Source organism: Notolepis coatsorum (genome assembly GCF_963971535.1).
Source record: "Notolepis coatsorum genome assembly, chromosome: 12".
Lineage (NCBI taxonomy): Eukaryota > Metazoa > Chordata > Actinopteri > Aulopiformes > Paralepididae > Notolepis > Notolepis coatsorum.
The window spans coordinates 127,155,258-127,167,505 of NC_140176.1; the positions used below are offsets into that span (position 1 = coordinate 127,155,258).

The window sequence follows — 12,248 nt, forward strand, 5'->3', positions numbered from 1 at the left end:
TGTGCGTTCAGACTGTTAGAGAGAGACCTACACTGTAGTCAAACCTGTGCATTCAGACTGTTAGAGAGAGACCTACACTGTAGTCAAACCTGTGCATTCAGACTGTTAGAGAGAGACCTACACTGTAGTCAAACCTGTGCATTCAGACTGTTAGAGAGAGACCTACACTGTAGTCAAACCTGTGCATTCAGACTGTTAGAGAGAGACCTACACTGTACTCAAACCTGTGCATTCAGACTGTTAGAGAGAGACCTACACTGTAGTCAAACCTGTGCATTCAGACTGTTAGAGAGAGACCTACACTGTACTGTTAGAGAGAGACCTACACTGTACTCAAACCTGTGCATTCAGACTGTTGGAGAGAGACCTACACTGTAGTCAAACCTGTGCATTCAGACTGTTAGAGAGAGACCTACACTGTAGTCAAACCTGTGCATTCACTGTTAGAGAGACCTACACTGTAGTCAAACCTGTGCATTCAGACTGTTAGAGAGAGACCTACACTGTACTGTTAGAGAGAGACCTACACTGTACTCAAACCTGTGCATTCAGACTGTTAGAGAGAGACCTACACTGTAGTCAAACCTGTGCATTCAGACTGTTAGAGAGAGACCTACACTGTACTGTTAGAGAGAGACCTACACTGTAGTCAAACCTGTGCATTCAGACTGTTGGAGAGAAACCTACACTGTACTGTTAGAGAGAGAGACCTACACTGTAGTCAAACCTGTGCATTCAGACTGTTAGAGAGAGACCTACACTGTAGTCAAACCTGTGCATTCAGACTGTTAGAGAGAGACCTACACTGTCCTCAAACCTGTGCATTCAGACTGTTAGAGAGAGACCTACACTGTAGTCAAACCTGTGCATTCAGACTGTTAGAGAGAGACCTACACTGTACTCAAACCTGTGCATTCAGACTGTTAGAGAGAGACCTACACTGTAGTCAAACCTGTGCATTCAGACTGTTAGAGAGACCTACACTGTAGTCAAACCTGTGCATTCAGACTGTTAGAGAGAGACCTACACTGTACTCAAACCTGTGCATTCAGACTGTTGGAGAGAGACCTACACTGTACTGTTGGAGAGAGACCTACACTGTAGTCAAACCTGTGCATTCAGACTGTTAGAGAGACCTACACTGTAGTCAAACCTGTGCATTCAGACTGTTAGAGAGAGACCTACACTGTACTCAAACCTGTGCATTCAGACTGTTAGAGAGACCTACACTGTAGTCAAACCTGTGCATTCAGACTGTTAGAGAGAGACCTACACTGTACTCAAACCTGTGCATTCAGACTGTTGGAGAGAGACCTACACTGTACTCAAACCTGTGCATGCAGACTGTTAGAGAGAGACCTACACTGTAGTCAAACCTGTGCATTCAGACTGTTGGAGAGAGACCTACACTGTAGTCAAACCTGTGCATTCAGACTGTTAGAGAGAGACCTACACTGTAGTCAAACCTGTGCATTCAGACTGTTAGAGAGAGACCTACACTGTAGTCAAACCTGTGCATTCAGACTGTTAGAGAGAGACCTACACTGTAGTCAAACCTGTGCATTCAGACTGTTAGAGAGAGACCTACACTGTAGTCAAACCTGTGCATTCAGACTGTTAGAGAGAGACCTACACTGTAGTCAAACCTGTGCATGCAGACTGTTGGAGAGAGACCTACACTGTACTCAAACATGTGCATTCAGACTGTTAGAGAGACCTACACTGTACTCAAACCTGTGCATTCAGACTGTTAGAGAGAGACCTACACTGTAGTCAAACCTGTGCATTCAGACTGTTAGAGAGAGACCTACACTGTACTCAAACCTGTGCATTCAGACTGTTAGAGAGACCTACACTGTACTCAAACCTGTGCATTCAGACTGTTGGAGAGAGACCTACACTGTAGTCAAACCTGTGCATTCAGACTGTTAGAGAGAGACCTACACTGTACTCAAACCTGTGCATTCAGACTGTTAGAGAGAGACCTACACTGTAGTCAAACCTGTGCATTCAGACTGTTAGAGAGACCTACACTGTACTCAAACCTGTGCATTCAGACTGTTAGAGAGAGACCTACACTGTAGTCAAACCTGTGCATTCAGACTGTTAGAGAGAGACCTACACTGTCCTCAAACCTGTGCATTCAGACTGTTAGAGAGAGACCTACACTGTAGTCAAACCTGTGCATTCAGACTGTTAGAGAGAGACCTACACTGTACTCAAACCTGTGCATTCAGACTGTTGGAGAGAGACCTACACTGTCCTCAAACCTGTGCATTCAGACTGTTAGAGAGAGACCTACACTGTACTCAAACCTGTGCATTCAGACTGTTGGAGAGAGACCTACACTGTACTCAAACCTGTGCATTCAGACTGTTAGAGAGAGACCTACACTGTACTGTTAGAGAGAGACCTACACTGTACTCAAACCTGTGCATTCAGACTGTTGGAGAGAGACCTACACTGTAGTCAAACCTGTGCATTCAGACTGTTAGAGAGAGACCTACACTGTACTGTTGGAGAGAGACCTACACTGTAGTCAAACCTGTGCATTCAGACTGTTAGAGAGAGACCTACACTGTACTGTTGGAGAGAGACCTACACTGTACTCACAGAGGAATCGGGCGTCTCGTCAAGAATATGAGTGATTCAATAACATGCCGAGTACCATTCTCTGGAAGAGGAAACTGCGATTGGGCCACTTGCGTTTCCTCAGTTGTGTCAGTAAATGGCAGCCTTTTCTCTGACATGTTGCACTGCCCCCTAGAGGATGATGTCGTCCTTCAACACTGTTGTGTGTGATGGGTGCAGGTGAGCTGAGTTGACCTGTTGACCTGCACCTCACTGAGTTGACCTGTTGACCTGCACCTCACTGAGTTGACCTGTTGACCTGTTGACCTGCACCTCACTGAGTTGACCTGTTGACCTGCACCTCACTGAGTTGACCTGTTGACCTGCACCTCACTGAGTTGACCTGTTGACCTGCACCTCACTGAGTTGACCTGTTGACCTGCACCTCACTGAGTTGACCTGTTGACCTGCACCTCACTGAGTTGACCTGTTGACCTGCACCTCACTGAGTTGACCTGTTGACCTGCACCTCACTGAGTTGACCTGTTGCTCTGCACCTCACTGAGTTGACCTGTTGACCTGTTGACCTGCACCTCACTGAGTTGACCTGTTGACCTGCACCTCACTGAGTTGACCTGTTGACCTGCACCTCACTGAGTTGACCTGTTGCTCTGCACCTCACTGAGTTGACCTGTTGACCTGCACCTCACTGAGTTGACCTGTTGACCTGCACCTCACTGAGTTGACCTGTTGACCTGCACCTCACTGAGTTGACCTGTTGACCTGCACCTCACTGAGTTGACCTGTTGACCTGCACCTCACTGAGTTGACCTGTTGCCCTGCACCTCACTGAGTTCACCTGTTGACCTGCACCTCACTGAGTTGACCTGTTGCTCTGCACCTCACTGAGTTGACCTGTTGACCTGCACCTCACTGAGTTGACCTGTTGCCCTGCACCTCACTGAGTTGACCTGTTGCCCTGCACCTCACTGAGTTGACCTGTTGACCTGCACCTCACTGAGTTGACCTGTTGCCCTGCACCTCACTGAGTTGACCTGTTGCCCTGCACCTCACTGAGTTGACCTGTGTCCCTGTGTCCCTGCAGCTGATCCAGTCTCCGGCGCTGGCCTCGCTGGGCCTGGTGTTGCTGAAGACCACCTCAGAGGAGCTGGCCTGCCCCCGAGAGGACCTGAGCGTGGCGAGGAAGGAAGAGCTGCGCAAACTGCTGCTGGAGCAGGTGCCCACCGTGCTGGGACTACTGACAGGTGAGACTACTGACTGACAGGTGAGACTACTGACTGACAGGTGAGACTACTGACTGACAGGTGAGACTACTGACAGACAGGTGAGACTACTGACAGACAGGTGAGACTACTGACAGACAGGTGAGACTACTGACTGACAGGTGAGACTACTGACTGACAGGTGAGACTACTGACAGACAGGTGAGACTACTGACAGGTGAGACTACTGACAGGTGAGACTACTGACAGGTGAGACTACTGACTGACAGGTGAGACTACTGACTGACAGGTGAGACTACTGACAGGTGAGACTACTGACAGGTGAGACTACTGACAGACAGGTGAGACTACTGACATACAGGTGAGACTACTGACTGACAGGTGAGACTACTGACAGACAGGTGAGACTACTGACAGGTGAGACTACTGACATACAGGTGAGACTACTGACTGACAGGTGAGACTACTGACAGGTGAGACTACTGACTGACAGGTGAGACTACTGACTGACAGGTGAGACTACTGACAGGTGAGACTACTGACTGACAGGTGAGACTACTGACAGACAGGTGAGACTACTGACTGACAGGTGAGACTACTGACAGGTGAGACTACTGACAGACAGGTGAGACTACTGACTGACAGGTGAGACTACTGACTGACAGGTGAGACTACTGACAGACAGGTGAGACTACTGACTGACAGGTGAGACTACTGACAGACAGGTGAGACTACTGACAGGTGAGACTACTGACTGACAGGTGAGACTACTGACTGACAGGTGAGACTACTGACTGACAGGTGAGACTACTGACAGACAGGTGAGACTACTGACTGACAGGTGAGACTACTGACTGACAGGTGAGACTACTGACTGACAGGTGAGACTACTGACTGACAGGTGAGACTACTGACAGGTGAGACTACTGACTGACAGGTGAGACTACTGACTGACAGGTGAGACTACTGACTGACAGGTGAGACTACTGACTGACAGGTGAGACTACTGACAGGTGAGACTACTGACTGACAGGTGAGACTACTGACTGACAGGTGAGACTACTGACTGACAGGTGAGACTACTGACTGACAGGTGAGACTACTGACAGGTGAGACTACTGACTGACAGGTGAGACTACTGACAGACAGGTGAGACTACTGACAGGTGAGACTACTGACTGACAGGTGAGACTACTGACAGACAGGTGAGACTACTGACTGACAGGTGAGACTACTGACAGACAGGTGAGACTACTGACAGACAGGTGAGACTACTGACTGACAGGTGAGACTACTGACAGGTGAGACTACTGACTGACAGGTGAGACTACTGACTGACAGGTGAGACTACTGACTGACAGGTGAGACTACTGACAGACAGGTGAGACTACTGACTGACAGGTGAGACTACTGACTGACAGGTGAGACTACTGACTGACAGGTGAGACTACTGACTGACAGGTGAGACTACTGACTGACAGGTGAGACTACTGACAGGTGAGACTACTGACAGGTGAGACTACTGACAGGTGAGACTACTGACTGACAGGTGAGACTACTGACTGACAGGTGAGACTACTGACAGACAGGTGAGACTACTGACAGGTGAGACTACTGACTGACAGGTGAGACTACTGACTGACAGGTGAGACTACTGACAGGTGAGACTACTGACTGACAGGTGAGACTACTGACAGACAGGTGAGACTACTGACTGACAGGTGAGACTACTGACAGACAGGTGAGACTACTGACAGACAGGTGAGACTACTGACTGACAGGTGAGACTACTGACTGACAGGTGAGACTACTGACTGACAGGTGAGACTACTGACTGACAGGTGAGACTACTGACAGGTGAGACTACTGACTGACAGGTGAGACTACTGACTGACAGGTGAGACTACTGACAGGTGAGACTACTGACTGACAGGTGAGACTACTGACTGACAGGTGAGACTACTGACTGACAGGTGAGACTACTGACAGACAGGTGAGACTACTGACAGACAGGTGAGACTACTGACTGACAGGTGAGACTACTGACAGGTGAGACTACTGACAGGTGAGACTACTGACAGGTGAGACTACTGACAGACAGGTGAGACTACTGACAGACAGGTGAGACTACTGACTGACAGGTGAGACTACTGACAGGTGAGACTACTGACAGACAGGTGAGACTACTGACTGACAGGTGAGACTACTGACTGACAGGTGAGACTACTGACAGGTGAGACTACTGACAGGTGAGACTACTGACTGACAGGTGAGACTACTGACTGACAGGTGAGACTACTGACTGACAGGTGAGACTACTGACAGACAGGTGAGACTACTGACTGACAGGTGAGACTACAGACAGGTGAGACTACTGACAGACAGGTGAGACTACTGACTGACAGGTGAGACTACTGACAGGTGAGACTACTGACATACAGGTGAGACTACTGACTGACAGGTGAGACTACTGACAGACAGGTGAGACTACTGACTGACAGGTGAGACTACTGACTGACAGGTGAGACTACTGACAGGTGAGACTACTGACTGACAGGTGAGACTACTGACTGACAGGTGAGACTACTGACTGACAGGTGAGACTACTGACAGGTGAGACTACTGACTGACAGGTGAGACTACTGACTGATAGGTGAGACTACTGACAGGTGAGACTACTGACAGACAGGTGAGACTACTGACTGATAGGTGAGACTACTGACAGGTGAGACTACTGACAGACAGGTGAGACTACTGACTGATAGGTGAGACTACTGACAGGTGAGACTACTGACTGACAGGTGAGACTACTGACTGATAGGTGAGACTACTGACAGACAGGTGAGACTACTGACTGATAGGTGAGACTACTGACAGGTGAGACTACTGACTGACAGGTGAGACTACTGACAGACAGGTGAGACTACTGACAGGTGAGACTACTGACTGACAGGTGAGACTACTGACAGGTGAGACTACTGACAGACAGGTGAGACTACTGACTGACAGGTGAGACTACTGACATACAGGTGAGACTACTGACAGGTGAGACTACTGACAAGACAGGTGAGACTACTGACAGGTGAGACTACTGACAGACAGGTGAGACTACTGACTGACAGGTGAGACTACTGACATACAGGTGAGACTACTGACTGACAGGTGAGACTACTGATAGACAGGTGAGACTACTGACTGACAGGTGAGACTACTGACAGACAGGTGAGACTACTGACAGGTGAGACTACTGACTGACAGGTGAGACTACTGACTGACAGGTGAGACTACTGACAGGTGAGACTACTGACTGACAGGTGAGACTACTGACAGACAGGTGAGACTACTGACAGACAGGTGAGACTACAGACTGACAGGTGAGACTACTGACTGACAGGTGATACTACTGACTGACAGGTGAGACTACTGACAGGTGAGACTACTGACAGACAGGTGAGACTACTGACAGACAGGTGAGACTACTGACTGACAGGTGAGACTACTGACAGACAGGTGAGACTACTGACTGACAGGTGAGACTACTGACTGACAGGTGAGACTACTGACAGGTGAGACTACTGACTGACAGGTGAGACTACTGACTGACAGGTGAGACTACTGACAGGTGAGACTACTGACTGACAGGTGAGACTACTGACTGGCAGGTGAGACTACTGACAGGTGAGACTACTGACAGGTGAGACTACTGACTGACAGGTGAGACTACTGACTGACAGGTGAGACTACTGACTGACAGGTGAGACTACTGACTGACAGGTGAGACTACTGACAGGTGAGACTACTGACTGACAGGTGAGACTACTGACAGGTGAGACTACTGACTGACAGGTGAGACTACTGACTGACAGGTGAGACTACTGACAGGTGAGACTACTGACTGACAGGTGAGACTACTGACAGGTGAGACTACTGACTGACAGGTGAGACTACTGACAGGTGAGACTACTGACTGACAGGTGAGACTACTGACAGGTGAGACTACTGACTGACAGGTGAGACTACTGACAGGTGAGACTACTGACTGACAGGTGAGACTACTGACAGGTGAGACTACTGACTGACAGGTGAGACTACTGACAGGTGAGACTACTGACAGACAGGTGAGACTACTGACTGACAGGTGAGACTACTGACTGACAGGTGAGACTACTGACTGACAGGTGAGACTACTGACTGACAGGTGAGACTACTGACAGACAGGTGAGACTACTGACAGGTGAGACTACTGACAGACAGGTGAGACTACTGACTGACAGGTGAGACTACTGACAGACAGGTGAGACTACTGACAGGTGAGACTACTGACTGACAGGTGAGACTACTGACTGACAGGTGAGACTACTGACAGGTGAGACTACTGACTGACAGGTGAGACTACTGACAGACAGGTGAGACTACTGACTGACAGGTGAGACTACTGACAGACAGGTGAGACTACTGACAGACAGGTGAGACTACTGACTGACAGGTGAGACTACTGACTGACAGGTGAGACTACTGACTGACAGGTGAGACTACTGACTGACAGGTGAGACTACTGACAGACAGGTGAGACTACTCCTCTAAACCTGTCCTGTTGTCCCCTCTCTGCTTGCTCTGCAGGTATCCTGGAGACGTATTGGGACAAGCACCATGTCACTGCCACCACGCCCCCTCCCTCACCCACCTCAGGAGACAGCGGTGAGTGATGATGTCGTTCAGTCCTGATCTACTCCACAATGTATGATGTCATTCAGTCTTCTTTTGCTGTTAGCCATCATTAGTAGGGGTGGGGGGGAAATCGATACGTAGTAGTATCGCGATACTTTGCGTGGCGATACTGTATCAATACAGGGACGTCAAGTATCGATATTTAACCCTTTAATCGCCAATGACGTGTTAAGACATCATTCCTCGCCATGCGTAATCTGCCAATGACGTTTTACAGCGTCTTTGAGATCAATATTTCAAATTTCTGTCATGGTATTCATATTTCACCCACGGATCATTGACTGGTGCTATAGGACTCCGCTCAACTCTCCAGCGCTTCAATACCGCCACCTGGTGGCCGAACGGCGAGTTGCCAAACCGGAAGTGGGGCCGGAAGTGCTTGGTGTCCCCCCTATTCCGTCCGCCACTCGCTATCGCTCGCGGGACTCCATCTGGACACACTGGATAATCGATCTGTTGCCATAACTCGATAAACAACATTATTTGGACGTATATAGTATTATACAACCCGGAAATGGTTCGCCTTGATCAACATCCCATAATATCGATCTTTTTGCTCCAGTATCATCCGCCATCGCTACGAGGAAGCTGCGGTGAGTTTCAGCGTTTTTGATTATTATTATCCATACAAACTGCTATGATCAATATATCACCCATACTACATGATTCATTTAACGTTGGTTATTGCATTATAAACGACCCCCCCCCCCCCCCTCCGGTCACCAGCAGATGATGAGTCATGACGTTTAGGACCTTGTACAATTGAAATTTTTTATCTGGCGTCAATCGATATCAAACTGCATTTGATGATGTAATATATGCATAAATGGCTATAACTCACGTTCTATGAAATACTGCAGAAAACGATAAAAATATTTATACTCTAGACCGTATTTTTGTATGAATGTGTGAATGAAAAAGTAAAACGTTCCTACACCCTGAACGATAGCTAATCGATGTTGAATGGGCCATAGTAATGTCAATTTAGCAATACAATTTAAAAAGTTATAGCCCTGCAAAGTAGGTGAACATCTCCATAGACAAATAGAGCTGGCAGACTGGCTACAAGGATGGATATAAGCGTGGCAGAGAAAGGGTTAATGTTTTGTAAGGAAGTTGCATTGTTCATTTCAATACCTGTAATAGTACAGTAGTCCACACACACACATGTGCATTCTAGGGCTGACCCCTATTAATCGATTAGTCGACTAATCGGGCGAAAGGGGCCGTAGTCGACTGGCCAACCTCTTAGTCGAATATAATAAAAAAAAATAAAAAATTAAAAGAAAAGAGGCATAGAAGCATGGCTAACGCTAATGGCACGCATACCAGAGGCTAACTGCCTACGAAAACAGGCACAGAGGCACTGAAAGAGGATTTCACCCGTCTAATGAACACACTAGACTAGACAAATATCAAGATGTATCCATCAGTGGACCAATTGCATGCTTTTGCAGAGGACAAGAAGCCTTCAGTCGACTCCTTCAGACAATAACACTTTCTCTGCCAAGGACGCCTAAACTCGTCATTCCCCGCCATGCTAATTCTGCCAATGACGCCGTAACACGTCATTGAGATCAATATTTCAAAAATCTGTGATCGCAATCATATTTCTCCCCCGGAGACTTGAGATCTACTGTTGATCCCCTCTCAACTCTCCAACGGTTCAAGAGCGCCATCTGGTGGCCGATCCGCGGATCGCCCAAACCGGAAACCGGAAACGGAAGCTGGTGCTCATTCCAATTCGGTCCGATCACTCGCTAATAGTCTCGGGTCTTGGCGCCCCCAGCGCATGGCGAGTTCACCCGAGATATCTCGGGGTTGGCCTGGAATGTGTTAAGAGGTTAGCAATGTAAATGATACCTTTGTTTGCTAGCTAATGTTTGCTAGCTAATGTTTGCTAGCTAATGTTTGTTAGCTAATGTTAGTTAGATAATGTTAGTTAGCTAATGTTTGCTAGCTAATGTTTGTTAGCTAATGTTAGTTAGCTAATGTTAGTTAGCTAATGTTTGTTAGCTAATGTTTGTTAGCTAATGTTAGTTAGCTAATGTTTGCTAGCTAATGTTTGCTAGCTAATGTTAGTTAGCTAATGTTAGTTAGCTAATGTTTGCTAGCTAATGTTTGCTAGCTAATGTTTGCTAGCTAATGTTTGTTAGCTAATGTTAGTTAGATAATGTTAGTTAGCTAATGTTTGCTAGCTAATGTTTGTTAGCTAATGTTAGTTAGCTAATGTTAGTTAGCTAATGTTAGTTAGCTAATGTTTGTTAGCTAATGTTAGTTAGCTAATGTTTGCTAGCTAATGTTTGCTAGCTAATGTTTGTTAGTTAGCTAATGTTTGCTAGCTAATGTTTGCTAGCTAATGTTAGTTAGCTAATGTTTGCTAGCTAATGTTTGTTAGCTAATGTTTGCTAGCTAATGTTTGTTAGCTAATGTTTGTTAGCTAATGTTAGTTAGCTAATGTTAGTTAGCTAATGTTTGTTAGCCAATGTTTGCTAGCTAATGTTTGCTAGCTAACATTTGTTAGCTAATGTTGGCGCTAACATGTGATGCATACGTTTTCAGGGCCTTTACCCAGTTGGTTGCATTATCTTGTGGTTCTCCCTGTAGAACCGCTGGGCGGCCTCCTGCAGGACAGCCAGGGCTCCAAGCTGCTCCACCAACCCATGCCTGCACTGGACAGTGAGAGTCAGCAGTTGTGTTGCCTCGTCCTGGAGTGTCTGGCCCACCTGTTCAGCTGGATCCCACTGTCCACCAGCATTACGCCCACACTGCTGGCCTCCATCTTCCACTTCGCCCGCTTCGGCTGTGACCTTCGGACAAAGACCAAGACGAGCTCCTTCATCTCCTCTCCCAACGGCCAGCCGGTCCGCGGCACGTCAAACGGAGGAGGAGGCGGGCGCACCGCGCAGCAGGAGGGGAGCAAGGTGGACCGGGCGCATCTCGGTGTCCTCGCCATGACGTGTGTCAATGAACTGGTGTCAAAGAACTGTGTGCCGCTGGACTTTGAGGAGTACCTGCTGCGTATGTTCCAGCAGACTTTCTTCCTGCTGCAGAGGCTGACCAGAGAGAACAACGCCCACACGGTCAAGAGCCGCCTGCAGGAGCTGGATGAGAGGTACGCCTTGATGCACATCAAAGGTATCATTTACATTGCTAACCTCTTAACACATTCCAGGCCAACCCCGAGATATCTCGGGTGAACTCGCCATGCGCTGGGCGCCAAGACCCGAGATATCTCGGGTTTTAATCGATATTTCTTTTATTAGCTATATCCATTAATTTTTCATCCATCCAGCCTGACATTATCATTGGGAATGGGTCTGAGCTTGCAAAAGGGCAAATACCGCCGCCTACGTCTTCCAGCAGGTATTGCACATCATTGAAATCCCTCCCCCTTGGGCTGTACGCTGATCTAAGAAGTCCGGTCCAGGTTTTACTTCTCAGGCAATATCATTATAACGGATGGAATGGGGACACTCGGAGCAGCGTGGATTAAGTGTTTTGGACATATAACGTTGGATCAATAAACACGATCAATATTTGGAATGGCGATCAGGAATTGGATTAATCTTTTTGCAGTACATCACATGTGAGGTAAGGACTCTATGTTACGAATCTTGGGTTAATCCGATGTTTCTTTCACCGCCATCGGAGCGTGTGTGTGTGTGTGAGGTTCGCGCCGACCAAAGTATGGAGAAGCGATTT

General features: G+C 47.7%; 1 protein-coding gene across 2 annotated transcripts in view; it reads left to right on the forward strand.

Moving 5' to 3' along the window:
• xpo6 (exportin 6) overlaps window positions 1–12,248 on the forward strand; it is a 165,987-nt gene that overhangs the window by 39,882 nt on the left and 113,857 nt on the right. For both annotated transcript variants that reach the window (XM_084325637.1, XM_084325638.1), the window contains exons 5-7: window positions 3,677–3,836; window positions 8,436–8,513; window positions 11,151–11,658. In XM_084325637.1, coding sequence (XP_084181763.1) covers window positions 3,677–3,836; window positions 8,436–8,513; window positions 11,151–11,658 — 746 coding nt within the window. The remainder of the gene's footprint in view (window positions 1–3,676; window positions 3,837–8,435; window positions 8,514–11,150; window positions 11,659–12,248) is intronic.